The sequence below is a fragment of the Cyprinodon tularosa genome, unplaced genomic scaffold, assembly GCF_016077235.1.
Source record: "Cyprinodon tularosa strain WSP-4 unplaced genomic scaffold, ASM1607723v1 ctg914, whole genome shotgun sequence".
Lineage (NCBI taxonomy): Eukaryota > Metazoa > Chordata > Actinopteri > Cyprinodontiformes > Cyprinodontidae > Cyprinodon > Cyprinodon tularosa.
The window spans coordinates 91,826-117,994 of NW_024039690.1; the positions used below are offsets into that span (position 1 = coordinate 91,826).

The 26,169-nt window shown below is 40.3% G+C and overlaps 1 protein-coding gene across 2 annotated transcripts in view; it reads left to right on the plus strand.

Moving 5' to 3' along the window:
- The window catches only part of LOC119776152 (NACHT, LRR and PYD domains-containing protein 3-like), a 36,926-nt gene extending 11,585 nt beyond the window's left edge, over positions 1-25,341 (plus strand). The window contains exons 4-11 of one of the 2 annotated variants that reach the window (XM_038274427.1): positions 8,125-8,194; positions 8,555-8,780; positions 8,910-10,710; positions 21,146-21,319; positions 21,908-22,069; positions 24,608-24,651; positions 24,800-25,008; positions 25,170-25,244. In XM_038274427.1, the coding sequence (XP_038130355.1) occupies positions 8,125-8,194; positions 8,555-8,780; positions 8,910-10,710; positions 21,146-21,319; positions 21,908-22,069; positions 24,608-24,651; positions 24,800-25,008; positions 25,170-25,229 (2,746 nt within the window). In that variant the 3' untranslated portion in view covers positions 25,230-25,244. Of the gene's footprint in view, positions 1-8,124; positions 8,195-8,554; positions 8,781-8,909; positions 10,711-21,145; positions 21,320-21,907; positions 22,070-24,607; positions 24,652-24,799 lie in introns of both variants that reach the window. The other variant, XM_038274426.1, reaches the window with a different exon arrangement.
- The last annotated feature ends 828 nt before the right edge of the window (positions 25,342-26,169 follow it).

Consider the following 26,169-nt stretch of genomic DNA (forward strand, 5'->3'; position numbering starts at 1 on the left):
AGAGGCAGCCAAGAAATATCTAGTGATAAATACTCACAAAGGCCTATTCCAATACAACCGACTGGTATTTGGTATCGCCAGTGCTCCTGCAGTGTGGCAACGGGCTATGGATCAGGTTCTACAGGGCATTCCAGGAACACAATGTTTTCTGGATGACATTATTGTCACAGGTGTTGATGAAGAAACACATTTAGCTAACCTAGCAGCTGTCCTGGCAAGGTTAGAAAAATATGGACTGAGAGCGAACAGGAAAAAGTGTGAGTTCTTTAAAGATGCCATTGAGTATTGTGGACATCGCATTGACAAGTATGGACTCCACAAAACCAAAGACAAAGTTGAAGCAGTCTTGAAGGCACCTGAGCCTAAAACTGTCAGCGAATTACGCTCATTTTTAGGCTTAAATTATTATCACAAGTTTCTGCCGAACCTGTCTACATGTCCTGCACCCGCTACACACACTGTTGCAACAAAATGTCAAGTGGAACTGGAAAAAAGACTGTGAAAAAGCATTTAATAGTGCTAAGCAGCTCATTACATCAGAGGAAGTGCTAACACACTTTGACCCAAATCTTCCTCTTCGCCTTGCATGTGATGCCTCTCCATATGGCATCGGTGCTGTTCCTATCTCATAGAATGCCTGATGGAGTGGAACGACCAATCGCTTTTGCCTCAAGGTCCCTGAATGCAGCAGAGCGTAATTATGCGCAAATAGACAGAGAAGCACTAAGTCTAGTGTGGGGAGTGAAGAAGTTCAATCAATATTTATACGGAAGACACTTCACTCTGGTCACAGACCACCGACCACTGGTTTCCATCTTTAACCCTCAGAAAGGTGTGCCAACCATGGCTGCAGCAAGGTTCCAGCGATGGGCTTTGTTCCTTGGCTCACACACCTACAGCATTGAATTTAAAGGGACAAAACTGCATGGAAACGCAGATGGACTTTCATGCCTTCCACAAACTCAAACCACTAAAGAAACTACTGATCCAGAAACTGTGTTTCACATTTCACAAATGGAACCTCTGCCTGTGACAAGTGCTCAGGTAAAAAGAGAAACAAGTCGGGACACAATCTTGTCCAAAGTATATGATTTTACTGTGAATGGCTGGCCATATTCTATTGACACTCAGTTCTCTGCATACTTCAGCCGCAAAGACCAGCTATCGGTTTCCCAAGGATGTGTAATGTGGGGAACCTGTGTCATAATACCGCCCCTACTACGTAAAAGGGTGCTGAATTCACTTCATGATGGACATTTGGGGGTGGTTAAGATGAAAGGTCTTGCTAGGAGCTATGTTTGGTGGCCAGGCATAGACTGTGAAATAGAGGACATGGCTAAGTCCTGCATTGGTTGCCAGCAGACACTGCGCCAGCCCCAGCCAGCACCAGTGCACAGGTGGGAGTGGCCATCCACCCCTTGGCAACGCATCCACATAGACTATGCTGGACCATTTATGGACCAAATGTTCTTGATTGTGGTGGATGCTCACTCAAAGTGGCCAGAAATTTTTCCTGTAAAGCAGGCAACAACAAGCAGCACAATCAATGCCCTGAGGTCACTTTTTGCCCGCCAGGCCTGCCTCATCAGCTTGTAAGTGACAATGGTCGACAGTTCACTGCAGAAGAGTTCCAGTGTTTTCTTAAGAACAATGGTGTACGACATATCACTTCAGCCCCGTATCACCCTGCAACGAATGGGCAAGCTGAACGGTTCATTCAGTCATTCAAGAGGTCCATGAAAGCCAGCCGGACAGAGGGGAGACCTCTGCAATTGAAAATCGACAACTTTTTATTGGCTTACAGAAACACCGTTCATGCAACAACTGGACAAACGCCTGCAATGCTTTTCATGGGAAGAAATCTGAGATCCCGTTTGGATCTGTTGAAACCAGACATTCGGAAGAATGTTGAGGACCAACAGCCTTTTCCGGTGGAAACAAGAGGGAACAAAACCAGATCTTTTGAGATCGGACAAAAAGTTCTCACCAGAGACTATAGATGCCCAAGTCAGAAATGGCAGCCTGGCACAATTCTGTCACAGACAGGACCTCTGACATACAACATAAATATTGGAGATAACTCAGTCTGGCGTAGACATGTTGATCAGATCCTAGATGTGGAGACCCACAAAAATCTAGAGCAACCTGAGGACACATCTACATCTCGAGATTCAGAAGAGTTTACTTTTGCCACATCTTCTGGGGTTCAGGGTTCGTGTGAATCCACCAGTTTGACAACAGCGGAATCTTCCACACAGAGCACCATAGACTCTGGTCAAACAAGTAGACGTTATCCTGAGAGAAATCGCAGAGCACCTCAGAGACTGAATTTGTAGATCATCTGTTTCTTTATAACAGAAGCAGTTTAAATGTTAAGAGTAGATAACCGTTTTGTGTTGCAAATATCTAAAGAGGTGTTATGTTTCTGTTTGAGCCAGTTTATTGGATTACAACATTTTGCTAAGTATATTTTTGGTTCGTCAAACCTGGATGGGAGGAACTGTTATGTATGTGATAAAATAATAGATTATTGAATGGCACTATTTTGTGTTCTATGTGGAAGAACACCGAATATGATAGCGCATAGATCTCACTGTGTTCTGGGAAAATATGTTGAATAAAAACTAAGTCACGTTCCACTGGGGTTCTGCTTATTCTGTATAGTTAAGTTATGGAAAGAAACATAACACATTACTAGAACGCTGCGGAGAAATCTGCAAAAGATGAGAAGTTGATTAAGGCGTGTTTGTGACAGCCTGGTTATTTCACAGAGATGGCTGTACGGTTATTTCTAAACCCTCCTATTTCTTCACAGCTCAAGGCACACCTTGATTATGCACATTTAACACATGCACTTACCCGATTGTTCCACTGTTCAATCTGGCTCATAACTCCAGTTTTAAAAATGTCAGTTTTCCATCAGACAGCATCACAGAAACAACCACTGCTACTACTGCTGCGTATTCTATACAGTAATCTAGAAACAAAATCCATCCAAGGCTGTTTAATCCCATGTGCTGTCAGTCTTTTGCCTCTGTTCTGCTGCATTTATGTTACTCTTACCAATCAAGAGAAAACCCCAAAAAACAAACAAACTTCATTCTGTGCTCCTGCCATGCCGTCGTGTCACCACGGATATCCCGGAAGCTGGTGAGGTCACAGATCAAACATTCTCTGTAAGTTCTACACTTACTGAAAATATAAGATTAAGTAAAATAAATCACTTTGCCCCTTTAAAAAAAATATAATAAATTTAAATATATTGATGTAGTGAAACCAACAAAAGAAACTCCTGTTTCTACTCCTGCCTCTGTGCAACATTTTCATCATCTGACCCATCTTGCTGTGGGGCAATTTACAATGCCCTCCGCAATTATTGGCACCCTTGTTTAACATGTGGTCGAGGACTCTCCTTTTCTTTTAAACAACAAAGAACCCGGATGCAAAAAAAAGAGATAAATCCAACCATTTATTTACGTACATTACTTTGGTAGTAAAAATAAAATCACACATTTAGAAAATAAAAAAAAAACATGAAATCATGTGTCCCACAATTAATGGCACCCCTAAAAATTCTGCTAAAAAATTTAATTGATTTCCTTTACATGTATTTTTCTGTAGTTGCTGAAATTTTTAGGCTATCTAGGAACTTTTAACTAGTAATTCACAACTTTCTGTTTTCCTGGGGTATAAATATGACGTGAAGCAGAGCAGTGTTGGGAAAGTTCTCTTTCAACGTGAACTAGTTCAAAGTTCAGTTCACACATTTTAAAATGAACTAGTTCAGTTCATAGTTCATAATTCAAAATTTTGAACTAAGTTCACAGTTCCAAAAAATGAACTAGTTCATAGTTCTTTTTTTTTCATATATTGCTCAATTACACCATAGCCTACTGTAGAACCACAGACAGCAATTATTTTATCAGTTGTAACTCTGAAACTGTGCGTCAGATTTCATCTTCATATCCAGTTTTGAATCCTTATCCAACCAGGGTTTACATTAGCATTGAGGGGACAGCATTTCCCCATTGTTGCTTTAATGCTTTGTTGCTGTCCATTCACTTCACACTAGTAGCAGCTGCAGCTTTCACCCCTACAGTATATTCTCAGAAACATCAGGAAAATGTGCTGCTTGAATGGTCTTTTTTATGAGTAATTATTAAAAGAAAAATAGGAAAGTAGTCTTTAAGGTGCAAATGTTTTTTTTATTTTAATATTTTTTTCCATTTGAAATTCCATTTCAATACATACTAAAAAGGAATACTGGAATCCTGGAAAATTATACCAGGCAGGTTTAACAAACAAGTTACATGGATAGTAAAACCCTCAAGAACAGGGGTCTTCTTTTCCAGACCAAGGACCCCCAAACTGATGGCGAGATGGAGCGAGACCCCCTATTTATATATATTGTATGAAATTGTGTCCTATAGTCACTCTATTACAGATGGAGTAATGTAAAGAAATTAATTTCTCCCTGGGATTATTAAAGTTTTTCTGATTCTGATTCCTGGTTGTTGTGAAGGAAACGGTGTCCAGCTTGAAAGAGCTCCTGTGTGTCTCTGAATGTGAGCATTGATGACTGAAAGACATCCTTTGTCTCCATTTATCTGTTTACTACAGTCTGTTGATTTCATGTTAATGAGTATTTAAAGACATTTCAATTAGTGGGGGAAAAAAATGCAGGGGGGGAATATAAAAATATCAACTAACCATGCAGATCCACATGCAGTACCTCCGTAGACCCCCTAGGGGTCGCGGATCCCCTGTTGAAGACCTCCGCTCAAGAAGATTGTACTAACACAAACTGAGGGACCAGGCTGAGGTAGGAATTTAAGGTTACTGAAGTGCGGATTTTTTTACTGAAAGCCGGCGGGCAAAGGTTGCAGAGAAATGTAAGATTGTTGGCATCATCCTCACCGACCACCTGGTCATAAACCTGTTTTAAGTGATCATACTGCTGCTTTGTCGCCTCCACGGTCGCCTCCATGCTGCTGTGGCTTCCACGCTGCATTTTGTTTTGATGACGCACGCGGCTGTAGGCTACGACGCTGGTAGCTGGTGTTGCCAGATTGGGTGTTTTTCCCGCTACATATTAAGGCCTGTTTACGGTGTGATTTAGCCGGGGTTTCGCCTGGAGGACTCTATAGAAATCTGGCAACCTATTGAACGGAGTTGAACTGAGAGAGCGTGCCGTTCACAGACACCAGAATGAACGAGTTCACAATAACGTTCACCAGGCAGTAATACAGTATGTTCAGTTCACGTTCGCCCAAAATATCGACGAGTTCATGAACGTTCATTCAATGAACGCGTTCAGGCACAACACTGAAGCAGAGGCCTAATTCTCTTACTAGTTAGTCAGTATGGCAAAGACAAGAGAACACACAATTCAAGTAAGGCAGATGTGACCTTCATAAGTCAAGCAATGGTTACAAATAGCCACTCGCCTTAACTTGCCTGTATCTACAGTCAGAGGAATCATTAAGATGTTTAAAACAACTTGAACAGTGAAAAACATGGCTGGAAGACGTCCCAAGTTTATCTTGCCACAATGTACAGTGAGGAGGATGGTACGAGAAGTAAAAAAAAAGTTCTATGCTTGCTGTCACAGAATTGCAACAAAGAGTGGAATCTTGGGGTCACTAAGTCTCCAAAGCAAACATCAGAAGCTCTCTGCATACCAACAAGCTGTTTGGAAGGCATGCAAGGAAAAAGCCCTTTCTCACCAACACTCAGACATAAATGTCTGGAATTTGCTAAGTGGCACTGGGACTTCAACTGGGATCGTATGCTTTGGTCAGATGAGACTAAGATTGAGCTTTTTGGAAACAAATGCTCTAAGTGGGTCTGGCGTAAAACGAAAGATGAGTATGCCAAAAAGCACCACATGCCCACGGTGAAGTATGGTGGAGGATCTGTGATGCTGTGGCCCTGTTTCTCTTCTAAAGGCCCTGGGAACCTTGTTAGGGTTCATGGCATCATGAATGCTTTGAAGTAACAGGATATTTTAAAATGAAAACCTGATGGCCTCTGCCAAAAAGCTGAAGATGGGTCGTCATTGGGTCTTTCAGCAGAATAATGATCCGAAACATGTGGCAAAATCTACACAAAAATGGTTCAGCAGTCACAAAATCAAGGTCCTCCAATGGTCATCTCAGTCCCAAGACCTCAAGCCAATCTAAAACCTGTGGGGCGATTTAAAGAGGAGAGTGCACACAAGAGGACCCAGGACACTGGATGATCTAGAAAGATTGTGCAAAGAAGAATGGTCAAAGATCCCTCTCTCTGTGTTCTTCAATCTAGTGACATGTTATAGGAGGAGATTAAGTGCTGTCTTGCTGGCATAAGGGGGCTGTACAAAGTATTAACATCAGGGGTGCCGATAATTGTGGGACACATTAATTCATGTTTTTTATTCTCTAAATGTGTGATTTTATTTTTACCACGGTGTTGGGATCTGGAGCTGTACCACCTTCCTCCAGCAGAGTGCGCCGTGGTTCCTCCTGAGCTGAGCCTCCCAACACACCTGTGGCGCATCTCATCATCAGAGGACCTGCACTATATAACCTGCTTTCAGACCTTGCTTCAACGCCGCAGTGTTGATCTAGTTTGGTTAACACCTGAGCCTAGTAACCTGAGAATCTTTGCTATCTCTTGATGAGATAAGATTCTAACTCATCCTTGTTTTTGCCTCACAGGAATCCTGTCTCTCCTTGAAGCTCTGGATGAGCTTAACCTGCCGAGCCTGCCCTCTGAGCCAAACCTGAAGACTCTTCTCTGGATTCCCCTGCAGCTCTTGGCTAAGAGCTGGAAACTCAGATCAAGGTCTGCCTTTAAAGTCAGAAGTAAGACGCTGAAGCGATTATTGAACTCTGCTGAACAAACAGTCTCTGGACCCAACAGTTTCCTCTCTCAAAGAGAAACCCGGACTCCTTCAAGGTATTCCTCAGAAATATCTAAAGACTCATAACTCATCAGTCCATTGCTAACTGAACTGTCATCCCTGCAGACTCCAGTGAACCAGCCACCTGACCAGTTCCAGTACCAGTGCAATATTCATGTGCTTGTGTTTCAATAAACCTTCTTAAACTTTTCATCAGCCTCCGTGTGTGTTCTGCATATTAGGTTTACTCAGAAACCAATCATGACACACGGAACTAAAATAAAAGGTTGGTTTAAAACAAAAGGATATTTTTTTAAGTCCTCTACCACATCTTAAACAGGGGTACCAATATTTTTTTGTGGGGAAGGGTTTTGTGTTTATTTTTTGATGGCCATGTTTTTTTCTGAAATACAATAACTGTGAGGCCTAAGTTTTTATTGTTGGTCTATTAATGAAAACATTTGTCATTCATTATTTTGAAGGGTCTTCAAACAGAAGTGTATGGTCATTGTGTGACTGGTTTAAAAAAAAAAATATATATATATATATATTTATCATATATGTCCGGAGGAATACCTCACTGGTACTCTTAAAATAGTTAATACCCACAAAAAAACAAACTAAAATAATTAGTCTTGTGAAACCGTCACAACGTGTCTGTCAGATTTTTGGAGACACTATATTTTTAAAATAGAACACTTATAATTGGAAATTGGATACTAAATTTTTGCAGTAAAAAATGAGCAGGAAAAATATTTATAACTTTGCCAAAATCTTAAGAAGGTGAAATAATGTGTGATTTTGCAAACAAAATAAAATGAACATTTTCTTTTAAATTCTGGAGGTAGAACACACATGTCATGAATAACTTTGGAAGAATTTAAATGAGTGATTTTATTCTAGATTGATTTCAAGATTACAGTGACATTAATCTAGATTTAAAAAAAAAATCTATGCCCACCACCAATGGAAATAATAAAACAATTAAATTTTCATAAAAGTTTTGGTAAAGAACTTTAATATTCTAACACAAACAACAACTGTCCAAAGTATTTTACTACCATGCCTATAAAATATATTTATTTTTAGATAAAATTCAAATATCCATAGCTGAAGCTCCTTTGAACAATCTTCTTAATGTTCATCTGGATATTTGTGAAAATATGAAACAACCTAACCTATGGAGCTTAGAGAAATTACGTATGTTTTAATCATTAACCATTTTCCTGGTTCCTTCACAGAGTGGACTCAGAGGTTCCCAGTGCTCCATCTGCCCAGCAGCATCAAACCCAGCTGGACTCCATATTTATGGTCTGTACATGTAATACAACATTACTCCATGGGTTCTGTTAACAGTCATCTCCATGTAAGGGGAGTGGTAGCGTAGGGGTTAGAGCATTGTGCTTGGGTCCCGGAGGTTCTGAGTTCAAGTTCCACTCATTCCTACAGACTGCAATTCTGGCTTCCTGAGCAAGATCCTTAAACCCAGATTGCTTCATGGGTGCCAACATTGGCAGCCCACTGCTCCCCAAGGGGATGGGTTAAATGTAGCAAGTGACTTTCCCTGTTGTGGGACAATAAAGGGCTTTACATGCTGAACTTTGTAGACCAGAGGACTATCAGTCTGTCCAAAATGGATCTAAGGTGTCCTTCATTTTTTGTTCTGTTCAGCTGCTGGAGGAGAGTATTTTTCGCTTTGTAAAGAATGAGCTGAAGAAAATCCAGAAGGTTCTGAGTCCAGATGACACAAAAGGCTCAGAGAGTCAGTGGGACGATGAGGAGGGGTTGGAAGGTGAGGATGAAGAGCAGAGGAGGAGCAGACAGGCTTTGGTGAAGATCATCCTGACCTTCCTAAGGAGGATGAAGCAGGAGGAGCTGGCTGAATGTTTGCAGAGCAGTAAGATCATTTTGATATGAGGATTTAATTGACAGTATGATTAAACATATCCAGACAGAGGAGCAGGGAAAACAGAAAATCTCTTGATATAAGTTGTTTTGGTGCTAATAATATTATTTCATCCTTTAGAGCTTTTTGCCTCAGTTTGTCAACATAACCTTAAATCCAGTCTGAAGAAGAGGTTCCAGTCTGTGTTTGAGGGGATCGCTAAAGCAGGAAGTCCAACCCTTCTGAACCAGATCTACACAGAGCTCTACATCACAGAGGGAGGGACTGGGGGGGTCAATGATGAACATGAGGTCAGACAGATTGAAACAGCATCCAGGAAACCAACCAGACCAGAAACAACAATCAGACAAGAAGACATCTTTAAAGTCCCACCTGGAAGAGATCAGCCAATCAGAACAGTGATGACTAAGGGAGTGGCTGGCATTGGGAAAACAGTCTTAACACAGAAGTTCACTCTGGACTGGGCTGAAGGCAAAGCCCACCAGAACATCCAGTTCATATTTCCATTCACCTTCAGAGAGCTGAATGTGCTGAAAGAGAAAAAGTTCAGCTTGGTGGAACTGATTCATCACTTTTTCACTGAAACCAAAGGAATCTGCAGTTTTGATCACTTCCAGGTTCTGTTCATCTTAGATGGTCTGGATGAGAGTCGACTTCCTCTGGACTTCCAGAACAAGGAGATCCTGACTGATGTTACAGAGTCCACCTCAGTGGATGTTCTGCTGACAAACCTCATCAGGGGGAAACTGCTTCCAAAGGCTCTCCTCTGGATAACCACACGCCCTGCAGCAGCCAATCAGATCCCTGCTCAGTGTGTTGGCATGGTGACAGAGGTCAGAGGGTTCAATGACCAACAGAAGGAGGAGTACTTCAGGAAGAGATTCAGAGATGAGGAGCAGGCCAGCAGGATCATCTCCCACATCAATAGATCTAGAAGCATCCAGATAATGTGCCACGTTCCAGTCTTCTGCTGGATCACTGCTACGGTTCTGGAGGATGTGTTGGAGACCAGAGAGGAAGGAGAGCTGCCTAGCACCCTGACTGAGATGTACATCCACTTCCTGGTGGTTCAGACCAAAGTGAAGAAGGTCAAGTATGATGGAGGAGCTGAGACAGATCCTCACTGGAGTCCAGAGAGCAGGAAGATGATTGAGTCTCTGGGAAAACTGGCTTTTGATCAGCTGCAGAAAGGAAACCTGATCTTCTATGAATCAGACCTGACAGAGTGTGGCATCGATATCAGAGCAGCCTCAGTTTACTCAGGAGTGTTCACACAGATCTTTAAAGAGGAGAGAGGGCTGTACCAGAACCAGGACAAGGTGTTCTGCTTTGTCCATCTGAGTGTTCAGGAGTTTCTGGCTGCTCTTCATGTCCATCTGACATTCATGAACGATGGAGTCAATCTGATGGAAGAACAAAAAAACATTTCTGCTTGGTCTAAATTATATAAGACAGTGAAACCAAAAAGTCTCCATCAGAGCGCTGTGGACAAGGCCTTACAGAGTCCAAATGGACACCTGGACTTGTTCCTCCGCTTCCTCCTGGGTCTTTCACTGCGGACGAATCAGACTCTCCTACAAGGTCTGCTGAGAAATACAGGCAGTAGCTCACTGATCAATCAGGGAATAGTTCAGTACATCAAGAAGAAGATCAGTAAGAATCTGTCTGCAGAGAAAAGCATCAACCTGTTCCACTGCCTGAATGAACTGAAAGATCACTCTCTGGTCCAGGAGATCCAACAGTCTCTGAGATCAGGAAGTCTCTCCACAGATAAACTGTCTCCTTCTCAGTGTTCAGCCCTGGCATTCATCTTACTGACATCAGGAGAAGATCTGGATGTGTTTGACCTGAAGAAATACTCTGCTTCAGAGGAGGCTCTTCTCAGGCTGCTGCCAGTGGTCAAAGCTTCAAACAAAGTTCTGTGAGTACTGACAGAATTTTACACCAGCAAATAAAACCAAAAACAGAGGTACTTTAATCTTCAAAAATCCAAGCAACAACTAAGAGGATATCAGAACTTCAGAATAGATTTTTTTTTGGAATATCAATTTTATTTCAGACAATTTCAGACGGACAACCTGACAAACAACAATAAATCAATCAACCAAATACACAGAAAAAAAACACTAGTTAACATCATCCAACAAAACACCAGTTTCAACTAACTAAATTCACCTGAGCATAAATAGAAACAAACCCCCCCACCAAATAAACATGTCTTAAAGGAATAGTACACCCAAAACATGATTAGCCTTCATTTTCTACTCACCCCCATGCTGAACAAAACTCTGGAGTACTTTTTTGATATCTCAAATGCATCTGGAGATCTGGGAGGCTTCTTGCTGTCTGCTGACATTCAAATAATGGAGGTCTATGGCGCCCGAGACAGAAAGGTCCACAAAAGTCCACAAAAACTTGTCAATATTCCTCCATACTGCTCGTCCAATGTAATCCAAGTGTCCTGAGTGGGTAGCATCCAGAATTTACTCGAAACGAAGTCATTTAGAATGTTTTTAGATCATAAACAGTAGTGTATAGGATTTCCTAATAGCGCCCCCATGCGCGCTCACGATTCTACGGAAGCCGGCAGACCAAACCAGCGCATTCAGCTCGGCAAAGAACTCATGCTCTTCCTCAACACTGAAGTCCTCAGACATTTTTCTTTCGTTGTTTCTTTCTTTGCACAGGTAAACAGCACATTTCTTCTTCTACGCTTGCATTATCGGCAGACCAGACGCTGAATGCGCACTTTCATCTGGTTTGGTCTGCCGGCTTCCGTAGCGTCGTGAGCGCGCATGGGGGCGCTATTAGGAAATCCTATACACTACTGTTTATGCTCTAAAAACATTCTAAATGACTTCGTTTCGAGTAAATTCTGGATGCTACCCACTCAGGACACTTGGATTACATTGGACGAGCAGTATGGAGGAATATTGACACGTTTTTGTGGACTTTTATGGACCTTTCTGTCTCGGGCGCCATGGACCTCCATTATTTGAATGTCAGCAGACAGCAAGAAGCCTCCCAGATCTCCAGATGCATTTGAGATATCAAAAAAGTACTCCAGAGTGTTGTTCAGCATGGAGGTGAGTAGAAAATGAAGGCTAATCATGTTTTGGGTGTACTATTCCTTTAATATACAGCCAGATAAGTGACATTGATTCATGTAACTTGTCTGAAAAGTGGTATGAAGAAGTAAAACTTATTATTTACCCCTCTCCCTCTTACTACACTTAAACTAACTTAAATAATCTAAAAACTTAAAGTAGAGTAACCTACAGTTAAAATTTCCCCCTGCTACATTCCACGAACACAAAAAATATATATATACACACATATACACACACACACACCCACACAAGCACAAACACACACACACACACACACACACACACACACACACAAGGATCGATGTGGTCTTTGCTTTTCCTAGAACTGCACTTTTCTGAACTGAGATGTCTGATGTATTTCCAGGGATCTGCTGTAACCGCTCTTCAAGTTAGAGGGTTACTGCCCCAGGTGCCCCAAGTACCCGGGGCAGTGTACTTCCACTTCAGTTATGTTTCACTGGTACATTCTGTGTAGGGGCTTATCCTCCCATGACAGAGTCTAGGGCACCTCATCCTTTGTTCCCCATTGTCTGAGACGTTCACTGAGGATGCCACCTGTTGGAGCCTTGTTCTTATGTATCTTGGATGTTTCTTCCTGAATAGTGGCTCTTACACTCAATAGTTTTGGCCTCCTTCCTTACAGCTGGCATACAGTCTCATGGTGCTGGATTTGGTACCCTCCGTGTATGTTTAGGAGCTTTCATGTCTTAATCTCCTCCTTTGGCCAGCTTATTATTCCTGCATGGTATCTAATTACTGGCAGAGCAAAGCTATTTATTGCCCGAGACTTAATCTTAATCTTGCCATTCAGCTGGCTCCTTAGAATCCCTACTCGTTACTCGTTGGAGGTATTTGGCCGTAGCTGCTTTCCTTATCACTTCTTCAAGGTTGCCATTTGCTTGTGGGTTTCTAAGGTACTTGTAGCTTTCCTCAAAGTCTGCTATTGTTCCTTCTGGGAGTGAGACCACCTTTCTGTGGACTACCTTCCCTCTCTTACCTACCATCTGACCACACCTCTCTAGTCCGAATGACATCCTACTGTTTGTGCTAAAGATCTGGTTGGTATGGATCCGTGAGTCAATGTCTCGCTCATTCTTAGTGTACAGCTTGATGTAATCCATGGTGGTTCATTAGTGCTGCCAAGCATTCGTGGAAAGCCATGAGTTTCTCAAGCCAGTAGGCGTGTATTATGTTGGGTCCTAGTGCAGTACAATTTTTCATGCCTGAGAGTCTTTCTTGGATGCCTCTCTGTTGTGTGCTTCCTCCTCTCCCATATGCCTTTCCAATATTGTTCAATTTCCAGCCTTGGTGGGGTTGTTCTACTATTGTTCCCCTGCCACTGAGCATACATTTTCACTGGTTGAGTTGCGAACAGCCGGTTTACCCGTTGGCAATGGCTTGGAGCCCTTGTCGGGCACTTTCCAGTACTTCAGGTGTGGGTATCTGGCTATACCTCTTGGGTAATTGCTTTTTCATTGCACTTCTTAGAGCCTTGGTCAATTGACTCACTTCTTTCCTTGTTGCCTTGATATTATTCTCCAGCCTTCTTTCTTTTGGTTGGCATTTCATCATATGGTTGTTCTTACAGCCAAGAATCTCTAGGATCACTACTGCTGTGCAGTATATCAGTTCATTACATGTCAGTGATGGTTGATGTAGGAATTGCTTGCAGAGCTGCATTCACGTTTGCTAGTAGTCTTTCTGATGGTACCTCAGTCTCTTTAACTGGCTTTGGGGTTGTCTGGTGGAAATCTTTGCCATGATCTTATTTTTCAGGTCAGTTGGTGCCTCCTCCAGTGTGGGTGTGCTTTTTAGAGTGTACACAATCTCTGGTTGAGGCAGTGCTGGTAAAAGCACACACATTTGTTACTTAAGTAGAAGTATGGATACTGCAGTTTAAAAACACTGGTAAAAGTAGAAGTATCAACTTGACCTCTTTACTCAAGTAAAAGTGAAAAAGTATGTGCTCCAAAAACTACTTAAAGTATGAAAGTATTAAGTAACCTTTAAAAAAAAAACAGCCAGATGCCACTGTATGAATTGAAAGCTCAATTTTTTTGACTATTTCTAAAAATTCTTTGAGAGTCTCTTATTGGTCTCCATCTCCAGATACACTTTTACCTGTGTCCGACCTTTCATACATTTTATCATCTTTTTCTGAATTCAACGTTGCAACTTGGCATAGACAGTTTTGCAGTTTGAAGAACACCTGCTTGCTTCTGAGGATTTCCTTTGGCGTCAACACAAATTTGACGAATAGCTAACCATTGAGTTTTTGCATTGGATGGTGCACATGACCTGAAATAAATATTTATAAACATTAAACAGAAGCCAAGAGTAACGAGTTATGTTTGTTAAGGAATTTAAGGAGTAGAAAGTACAGATACTTGTGTAAAAATGTAACGAGTTTAAGTCAGAACTAGGAAGATAAATAAGCAACAGAGTAAAGTATAGACACCTAAAAAGTGCACTTAAGTACAGTAAAGTATTTGTACTTTGTTACTTGACACATGGTGGGGGGCTGGTGTTAACTCCCCTCTGACCTGGGGTTCTAGTTGTTCATTGCTAGAACAGTGGTTTTGTACCTCATCAATTTCAAGTTGTGAAAGCAGTTGTCGTTTAGGGATGTTAGAACATTGAGTTACTAGTTGTTTAGCTGTCATTGTAGACTGTGGGTATCAAAGTCTCCATTTCTCCCACATTCTTTGCATATAGCCTCTCTGGTAAGGGTTACTTTGGTAGTAACATTGTAATAGAGCCCTGTCCTCACATCAGGTTCTTTTTCCATTGTGTTGTCCCAGTCGCCCATTTGACATCAAGGTGCTCTGGTTCCCTGACACAGACCTTGTTTGGCCAAGTGACATCTGAGCCAGCATGCCATTCATTATATTGTCTCTCATCATTGTATGAGGTAGGCATTAGCATGAATAGTCTTGCCTAAGGACCCACATGGAGATTTCTCCTTGAACCCAGGCTCCATCTGTCTGCAGACGAGAGGTGGGGTACACCCTCGACAGGTCGCCAGTCCATCGCAGGGCAAAACAGAGACAAACAACCATTCACACACACACACACACACAAGATGGCGCCAGTGTATTCGGCATGCCGTCAAACTCGCTCTCTGTTATTGTTACTCTATTTATTTGTACATCTATGCTGTTACGGCTCGAATGCTTTAATTGTATACGATCATCGAGCACTTCTGGACATTAAAATTTCGGTATACCTGCAACTTCGATATGGAAACCATGGCTTCCAGTTCCTCAATGACATCCCTAATGAGCTGCTGAGTTTTCCACATCTGATTCCGGAAAGGTGCTTTCGTCGAAGACGTGGTAAACGTGGAGGACAGGCGGTGAGGATCAAAGCTTATTTAGCATTTCTTTGCCGTGGAGGCGGCTCTCCTCGACATGGATGGTGTCCTCGTTTCCTGAATGTGGGACGCCGCTGGATTCACCCCGTTGTTCCGCGGATCTCCAATTCACGGATGGACGCGGTGGAGTTTTACTATCTTCGACGGTTTCGGGATCGAAAGAGGTATGTGGAACATGGAAACTCAAGCGCTTGAACTACGTTTCGTCTTCAACCTGTGCTGCTGCACCATCAACTATCTGTTTGGCTTTGCTTAATGCTAGATCTTTAACTAACAAGACCTTCATGCTACACAATCTGTTCACTTCTTGGGATCTGGATTTTTTATTTATCACAGAAACTTGGCTACAAGAGGGTCAGTTGTTCCCGTTTTCTGAACTTCTACCTCAGAATTGTGCTTTTAGAAATTCTCCCCGGTTGACTGGCAAAGGTGGCGGTCTGGTTACAATTTTTAAATCCAGTTTCCACTGTCAACAAGTATCTACAAATTAATTTTCCAGTTTTGAGATCCAAGTTTTTGAAGTGAAATTAACTGAACCGATCCTGTGTGTGGTTGTCTACCGTCCGCCAAGGTTCAACAAGGATTTTATTAATGAATTCTCTGAACTTATGGCATGGATTTTTTTAGAGTATGATCATATTTTAATTGCAGGTGATTTTAATATCCACATATGTTGTCCAGATAAACCAATGGTGAAGGACTTTTTGGACTTGATTGACTCTTTCCATTTAACACAATCTGTGGTTGGGCCAACACACTTAAAGGGACATACTCTGGACTTGGTGTTATCACATAGACTTTGTTTGGATACCATTGGAATCCTTCAGACATGTATTTCTGATCTTTTGCCTGTTTTATTTTCTATTAATATTTTATCTTCTGTGGATACAAACAATACTAAACCCCTACTTTCTCGTACTATAAACTCTGACACTGCTCTTCAACTAAATACAGTCCTTGCTAATACTACATTCCCTACTGATAGCAATCTTGATATTGAAACTCTTATTTTGCATTTTAATAATACTTGTTCAAATGCTCTAAACACGGTAGCTCCCTTGAAAATGAGAAAAGCTAAAAAAAGAAACTTTTAGAGCCGTGGCTTAATGAAACCACTCGTGCACTCAGACGGGAATGCAGGCGTGCTGAGACGAGGTGGAAAAAAGATAAATTGCAGGTTTCGTTTGAAATTTTAAAAGACAGTTTATTTAATCATCAGAACAATGTCAAATTAGAAAAATGTTTCATTAATCTTGTAGCTTCCAATAAGCATAGGCCTCAAGTCCTTTTTAGTGTTCTGGATAAGATTGTAAATCCCTTGATTACATCTGGCCCTGTAGCCTCTGTTGAACTTTGTGAGGCTTTCTCTGAGTTTTTTACAGAAAAAAATGTAGCTCTTAGAGGGTTGAATACTTTGGTAGATTTAGATTCCCTAGAAATGCCACAATGCACAGCTGTTCTGGACATTTTCAGCCAGTTTCTTTAGATGAAATGACCTCAGTTATTAAACATCTGCAGTCGTCAAATTATTCTTTGGATTGTCTTCCTTCTCGTCTGATAAAAGACATTTTTCTCACTTCCAGCCTTTTTATCTTAATGGTGATAAATGCCTAATTGCAGTCTGGCTGTGTCCCATCAATACTTAAACATGCTGTGATCAAACCCCTTCTTAATAAATCCAATCTAGACTCAAGTGTACTTGCAAATTTTAGGCCCATTTCTAAACTTCCTTTTTTATCCAAGGTTCTTGAAAAATTAGGTTTTAATCAGCTTGAAATGTTTTTAAAAGATAACAATATAACTGAGAAATTTCAGTCTGGGTTTAAAGCTGCTCACAGTACTGAAACAGCTTTGCTTCGAGTGTACAATGATCTTCTTTTAACAGTTGATTCAGGCAATGTTGCAGTTTTATTACTTTTAGATTTGAGTGCTGCGTTCGACACTGTAGATCATCAGATTCTCTTACACAGATTAAAACATTGTGTTGGCCTAAGAGGCACAGTATTTGAGTGGTTTAAATCTTACTTAGAAAACAGAACTTTTTCGGTTAATCTTGACCACTGCTGTTCTGGGACCAAACCTTTGAGGTACGGTGTCCCCCAAGGCTCAATTTTAGGTCCCATTTTGTTTATTTTTTATTTATTGCCTCTTGGTCAGATCTTCCATAAGTTTAGTGTTTCTTTACATTGTTTTGCAGATGATGTCCAGATTTATATGCCCTTAAACTACAGAATGGTAAAACTGAATCTCTTTAGCTATTGATGGATTGTTTAGCTGAAGTCAAATCTTGGATGGAACAAAATTTTCTTCACCTCAATCACAGTAAAACCCTAGTTTTATTATTTGGTCAAAGTCCTCAGACTACAAATTCACATCTGATTATTGGTTCTTTAGCTCAGTTTTGTCAGACCTCTGCTAAGAATCTTGGTTTCACTTTTGATAGCTGTTTAAAGCTAGATAAACCAGTTAGCTCTGTTGTTAGATCAAGTTTTTATCACCTGTGGTTTTTAGCAAAAATTAAATCTTATTTTTGCTTTAAGGACTTTGAAGGACGTATCCGTGCTTTCATCACATCTCGGTTGGATTATTGCAATTCATTATATAGAGGCATGGATAAATCACAGATGCAGCGACTTCAAATGATCCAGAACGGAGCGGCACAGCTTCTTACAGGAACCAGGAAGCGTGACCATATAAGGCCCATACTGGCCTCTTTACATTGGCTGCCCGTCTTTTATCGAATAGATTTTAAGATTCTCTTATTAACTTATAAGGTTTTAAATGGATTAGCTCCTCCCTATCTTCGGGACCTTTTAAAATTTTACTCTGTATCCAGAAGCTTACGATCAAATAATCAGCTATTACTGACAGTCCCTCGGACCCGACCTAAGAGGAAAGGAGATCGGGCTTTTTCTGTTGTTGCTCCAATTCTATGGAACAATTTACCTTTTCAAATTAAATCTGCCGACAGCCTGGATCATTTTAAATCACTTCTTAAAACACATTTTTATTCTTTGGCATTTACTTGAAGTGTTTTGATAATCTGTTTTTATTAATTAGTACTATTGTTTGTCCTGTACAGCACTTTGGTGCAGTTTTATACCTGTTTTTAAAGTGCTATATAAATAAATTTGACATTGACATTGACACACACACACACACACACACACACACAAACACACACAAGGAGAATTTAGACAAGTCAATTAACCTAACAGTCATGTTTTTGGACCATGGGAGGAAGCTGGAGTACCTGGAGAGAATCCATGCATGCTCAGGGAGAACATGCAAACTCCATGCAGAAAGATCCCGGGCCGGGAATCGAACCCAGAACCTTCTTGCTGAGCAGCCTAATGATAAAGAAACACCAAAATTCCATTATCTTAATTCAAGAGTATAGAAAACTTTAAAGTGATATCCAAGGAGCACTATTTAATTTATCAAAAAGGATGAATGTAATATCTTCTTCGGGAAAAAGTTAATAAATATTCTATAGCCTAATCAAGTCACAAGATCTGAATTGCTTTAATTTTCTATTCCACCTTAAGAGAACCACTTTAAAACACTAAATTACATATTTGATGCAGATTCAAATATAATTCATGTAGACTGATGTTATTTGTAGACAGTTATCCGTGTGAGCAGGAAGAAGAATCATCTGGGTATTTTTTTCTCCCCGTGATATTCTTAGCATTTTTCAATTTTTATATATATATAAATTTTGTGTTATCTAATGTTACATAAAAATAAATATTTAATCAAGGCCAGACAACTTTGCAACTTTCTCTCTCAGTGTAGTTCGTAACAACCCCTTGCAATATATTTTGTGCACCTGTAAATATTCAGCTTTGAAAGTTCATTTATTCTCTCTCTGTTTCCTGGTTCCCTGAGCTTTTCTATGAATATCCTAACCCTTAATGCAGATATACACTCTACTTTCAAAGGTATTAGCAGACCTATCTAAATTATTGGAGTCAGATGTTCAAAACACTCCCTTGGCCACAGGTGTATAAAATGAATCACCAAAGGTCACAGGCTGTTGTAACAAACATTTTTTAAAGAATGGGTCAGTATGTCAAAGGAGGAAGTTTAGTGTGGATGTTTTTCATTATTTGTGCCTGCCTTAGCAATGCAAGGAGCATGTGAAGCAATGGTATTCAATGAGACACCTATTTTTATTGTTGCCCAAAAACGGACTCTTCACATATTCTCACACTGGAATTAATGCGACCCGTACAGGAGGATGCACCCCAACAATATAGATATAAAATGACAAGCTCGGGTGTCCGAGGGGTGCTTTTGCTTTCATAAGCGTTAGGGGTTACAATGGCGACGTGATTCACAAAACACGCCTCAAAAATCCCACAGGACTAAATGGTCAGAAGGAGAAAGAAGACATAAAAATCCCCCAGTTTTTAGACTTCGTTGTGTTGGTCATACATTCATACACCTACAAACACAGTTTAAAGGGCTGTTTGTAGATAAACCTTTAATTTTTCAGAAACTGAAGACGGTAATGTTGATCACTGCTATGGTTTTTCAAAAATCAGCCATCAAGCACCATAAAGTTTGAGGGAAAACTAGACGGAGTGTATGACAGCACACAAGGCTCATACCTTTTAAATCGCCACTCCACTCTTGATAAGTTTGCAGCTGATTTAACACAGACTTTGAAGCTGCAGCAAGTAGAAAAGTGCCTCTGGCAAGGTATTTTTACATTGTCACAATTCATTTTCTGAATTACATACATACAGAATCTAGGAGACGGCAGGGCTGTCACTCATGGTGAAACAATTTTTCTCAATAACATTAAATGTTTTTGTAGGGCACTAAATAGTTTGAAAGGGTTTTTGAGCACTTGACTGATCCTTTTTAACCTGGATCCAAATAAACCCAGACAGTTTAGTGACGTTTTGATTGATTTATTGAAAAGGTTAATCTGATACCGGGGCTGAATCTGTGTGGGCAAACAGGCTGCAGGTAGACAGGCGGGCAGATTGAGGGAGGTTTACCAGTTAGATCCAGGACAGAGAGGCAGGCAATTTAGCTGAGCTTTTCAGAGTCAGAGACCCAGAGAGAGGGGAGCAGGCTGGCAGAATCAAACAGGGGTCAGGCAGGCTCGGAGTAAGGAGGCAGATCGGGTCAGAAACAGATAGGTGGTCAGGTACTCTTTAGATGCTGGAATATTCGTAGCGGTTTGGCTCGAGATAATCTGGCACAGAGGATTGATCTGATGACCTTTTTAAAGTGCTGGATACCGGTGACTCCAGTCAGAGCTGATTGCAGATGAGTGGAGCAGAGCAGGTGTGTGGACTGAGTGATCAGGCCAGAATCAGTGCAGAAACCATTACAACAAAGGGTTTTAAATTCTGCCTGAAATTACATATATCTTTAAATCAAGTGTAGCTCCAAAGTTATAAATTGGACATTTAAAAAAATGCATTTTTATGGCACATGGTCATTTAAAAATATTTCCAAAGTGAACAACCTTTGTAAATGTTTTTCTTTTTCTTTTCTTGTAATCATTCAAATGTAAAAAAAATCCAGCCGATTTTATTTTTGGAGTACTTAATTTAATTTCATTCTGGGAAGAGCAACAACAAACAAAAAAGCTTAAATCACAAAGCTAAATAAAAATGAACTTGGTTTTGTTTTAAAATAGAAAAAAAAAACGTAACCATGTCTAAATGACATTTCTGACTAAAAATTGATTGATCTAAGGAGAATTGCAGAAGTTTGAAAGTTAAATTTTAAAAAAACGTCCACACTGCTCCTTTAAGCAGTGTCCTCTGTCTTGTTTTATGCTTTGATGATTTGATTTAGTTTTAATACATCAGAATCCTTGTTTTCATTTTCTATCTTTTCCTCTGCAGACTGAATGACTGTAACCTGTCAGTGAGAAGCTGTGAAGTTCTGGCCTCAGTTCTCAGCTCCCAGTCCTCTAATCTGATAGAGATTGACCTGAATAACAACAACCTCCAGGATTCCGGAGTAGAGCTGCTGTCTGCTGGACTAAAAAGTCCAAACTGTGAACTTGAAAGGATCAGGTCGGAATAGGTTTATTCTATTTTCTAATCAATACCTTAAATTGTTAACTTTGATATCAAGGCATGTTCATATTACTTTAACATGAAGGCATGTTTAACTAAAACCTTCAAAGTTAACTAATCAGAAGCCATACATCTTTGACATCATCATCATATATATTTTTTTCTAATCTGTTTCCAGTCATAATAATCTGAGCTCTTAACTTTTTAGAAAGTAGTAAACATTTCTTATGGGGTTTTTACCCGGCTCAAGGTCCACCACTAAAAGGGAGACCCACCACTAAGGTAAGAATCAGGTTCTGTTGGAATGTGCGGCACAATAATCTACAAAGTTAAAAACTAAGGGCCTTACCAGGTTCTCAGGGATCCTATATCAGTAATCGGTGCTGTATATGAAAGGTAAATGCCCAACCCAACCAAAGGTTCCTGGATGGTTCAGGCAGTGGAACATAAATACCGACCAAATATAATTTAAAAATGAATTTTTATCAAAGCAAGCTTTGATCATCCCGATTGTTCATGGATTGAGACAACATTTTTCTGTCCAAATAAATCTGTTTGTTCTTCTTTGACTTGTTTGTCTCTCAGACTTAGATCCTGTAACCTCTCAGGGAGAACTTGTGAAGTTCTGTCAACAGTTCTGGGGTCCAACTCATGCCGTCTGAGAGAGGTTGACCTGCAGAACAACAAACTCCAAGATTCAGGGGAGAAGTTTTTGTTTGGTTTGGACTGGACTCCGGAAATATTCAGGTGAGGCTTCATCAGACATTTTATTTTGGATTCTAATGAGGAAAAGTGTTTTTTTTTTTTTTTCCACAGATCCAAGTGGTTTAAATGCTATGTGGAGGATGTTCTGATTTATCCTTCAAAGTAGTTAGTGTCTCAGGTGGAACAGACGGCAGATAGTTCCTCATCTGTTTCATTGTCTGATTTAGAATCATGGTGTCTGTTAGGTTCAAAAATGTAGGTTCGTAAAAGAGGAACTGAGTCCACACAGGAAAGAGATTCAAACAGCTCCTGCAGGAGTGGAAAGAGCCCAACCCAACTTTCAACTCTTTCTCCCGACCCCCCTCCTGCAGTCGTCTTTTATTAGCAGATCATAACACATGGGGTGGGTTACAAAACAGACTGTTCTTCTGACAAAGGCAATAGATCAGGTCATAGGACAGAATGCTCCTCTGATTGAATCACAGAACAGAGTGGTCTTCTGATAACTGTGATTAGCCCTGTAAAAACATCAGTAATTTTCCACCACCGTTGCATGACAGTTTGCAGTAAACAGAGTGAAGCATCTCATTTCTCCAATGTTTCAGAAGTACACACACTAACTTTATAATCATCATTGAATAAACCTAACAGTGTCCAAGATCAAACGCTGTTGTTTTCATACATTTCTCTCACCTTTTCTCATACCATAGAATCCAATGTGTGCATCACAACACATTCAATATTGTTAACTTTAGTGTGTATGTGTAAATGAGCAAACATAATGTAAATGTATTATGTGTTCATGTAAATGTTTTAATTGGCGAGATCAAAAACTTGTTTAATTAACACCACAAATGATTCTGTATAAGTATACCACGGCCATCGCCTCTCAGCTAGGGTTCATTCATAAAACTGACATTAAAGACAGAGAAGAGAAATTCTGCTGACTGAGAGGTTGGCAGGAGAATTAACGTACCAGTAAAACCCATGCATTGGGGAATAAATCTCAAGACCTGGGTTCAATCAACATTTGATCACCCGGTCTCAATCAGAGAAGGTATGTTTGTCAAAGAATGTACACAAAGAATTAAACATGTTTAAGCATTAACAGAATCTATTCCAGTCATGGTTAAAAAAAATATTGATATGAGCACAATTTGCAGAGAAGGATCTAACCTTCAATCTCAGGCATTTTTACATCTTGACCACTCAGCTGGAGAATCAGCTAAATAGCAGAGATTCTCTGCATAGTTTCCAATTTTATCCTAAGGTCAGCCATGAGGTGTGTCTCCGCATGTGCCAGTCAGCATTCAGCCTTTCTCACACAGCCTACTGCATTACTTTATAAGTTGATGCTAGACTCTCTGGTCATCATATGTCAACATAGGAATGTCCATTTGGGTGACTTACAGGAAGTGAACAGTTATAGAAATTAACAGGTCTAACAGTTATTTTAAACAGATAATGAAATAAAAATAAATTAATCTTCAACCATTTTCCCCCTTTCAGATAGTTGAGCACTAGAAAGCCCAGTGATGCGAGAATTTATGTCGAACTTGAGTCAGCCTAACAGTACTTCAAAAAAGGATGTTAGTTATGTTCTTACACAAAACCTTGTGAGTTTGGCAAAAAAAAAAAAAAAAAAAAATCACATATATAATCTGTACAAAAACATATAGCATTTTTAACACTACATGCCCCAACACCCCCCACCCCTTGAAGTTTCACTCTACCTTGGTAACTGTCCTTGATGTAATGCAAATGTCCTGTGACCAGCCCTTCTACATGAGACTGGATAAAGGCTGAAACAAACTGGCATCAGAACCAGAGCATGCTCCAAACACTTTTCATTACCTCCCCCTGCAACATCAGACCTTTTTGCAGGAATATCTTGATAAGTCATATCTAAATCTTTTATTAAGGCAAACCTATTGAACAACCAGATATCATACGGGTCCTAGTTCCTGAGCTGAGAACAGGTCATAACCATGCTTTTCCAACAAGGCAAGGCAGAGCCTATTTATATTATCCATTCACCAACAGACTCATTTATATTGCAAAGCTCACTATGTGAAAGAAACATAGAGAATAATTGGATTTTTTCTGTTCTCACCTTTTCATGTCATTCAACATTTCAGCTTAGAGAATGATAAACAGTCTGATTTCAGTATAGCAGTAACATTTATTTCACCCAAGGAAAAGCGCTACATATGAAGCTACAATTGTCCCATTTAGCAGTTTTTACAAACCCAAGGTGAGTCCTTCCTGCATGTGTGACAGGTATACTGTGTGAAGTGCACACAACGCTCAGTAATGTGGTTTCTGTTGCAGAGATTGCACACCTGGCCTGCTTAGAATAACAATGAAAAAATCTAAAAATAGAGTTTAGCACATTTTACCAAAGTGAGAGTTGTAGTCTGAACTAGATGAGTTTATTTATGTGTGCAGGTTACAGAGTCCAAATAACCCAGATCCAGTTTTTCCAGCCGCATGTCGGAGAGGAATCTGATCTGATGTATTACAATGTCCATGTTTTCCTGCTGAAAGAAACTGATGGACTGATCCCCCTCCTCTTTTCAGGGAGCCTGATGGAGTCAGATGGTTGAAACTTGGTCTGAGAAAGTGTAAGTGTGTTTTTCATTGGATTCATGACAACAAAGCAGCTCACATTCACCCATCTTCTATCTGTCCATCACTTATTCAAAGGTCATCATCAAAGTATAAATAAATTATCAGTAACTGCAGCTGGATTGTGTTTGTTCTCCCCTTCAGATTCCTATCAGCTCACAATCAAGACAAACACAGTGAACAGAAACCTGAAACTGTCTGAAGACAAGAGGAAGGTGACATGGGTGGAAGAACCTCAGTCATATCCTGATCATCCAGAGAGATTTGATGTCTGGCCTCAGCTGCTTTGTACTGATGGTCTGACTGGTCACTGTTACTGGGAGGTCGAGTGGAGAGGAGATGTTGATATATCAGTAAGTTACAAAAGAATCAGTAGGAAAGGAGACAGTTATGAATGTTGGTTTGGATGGAATGATCATTCCTGGAGTCTGAGATGCTCTAATGGTGGTTACTATGTAAGGCACAACAGTACAAGGACAGACATATCCTCCTCCTCCTCCTCAGTCTCTAACAGAGTAGCAGTGTATGTGGACTGTCCTGCTGGCATTCTTACCTTCTACAGAGTCTCCTCTAACTCACTGATCCACCTCTTCACCTTTAACACCACATTCACTGAACCTCTTTATCCTGGATTCTTCATATCTCCTGGTTCATCAGTGTTTCTGTGTTGAGTCTAAAGAGTCAGCCAGTTGAACAGATAGTTCAGTCCTACATCTCTCTTTCCTTCACTTAGAAAGGTTTTCACATTCAGTCGGTTTCTTTCTTAAATTCCTGGAAAAGATTCCTTGTTGTCTTAATCCTGTTCCAGTCCTTTAAATGCATCTTATCATGCAAAATTCACATTAAAAACATATCCGACATGTGTACAGAAATATGGAGGACCTGGAGGGTCGCTGAAAAGAAACCAGCCATTTCATATTTAACATTCAAATCATGCAATATGAAAATCCTATTTAAAAAGCATTCACATAAAATTTTTAAACAGGAATTATAAATTGTGTTTATTAACCCATTATTAAATACTAGAATTCTAGCCTGACGTAGTCCGACTCAATTCTAGTCAGAATGAGTCTGATGCTGCTCCATAGAGCTGTGATTATGGGGCGTGTTTTGAACGAACCAGGAAAAAAAATGCCTCTGCACTCAATTGGATAGACCTACAACCAATAAGAGCAACGGAGTGCGTGACGTATGTTAAGCGACGCATAGTTGTTGTCAACAAAAATCAAAGCGTGAAGTTGCACGCCTAGAATAAGAAGATGAGCCTTGATCGCGTTTCTCTGTTCCTCTTTTAAAATTAATTTGCTGTCGATATCTTCTAGAACAGACCTAATAGCAATTCAATTCAATTCAATTCAATTCAGTTTATTTATATAGCGCCAAATTCACAACACATGTCATCTCAAGGCACTTTACAGTTCAACCAGATCATACAGTCAAATTGATACAAAGTTTTCTATCTAAGGAAAACCAGTTGATTGCATTGACTCATTGACTCTTCAGCAATCCCCCAC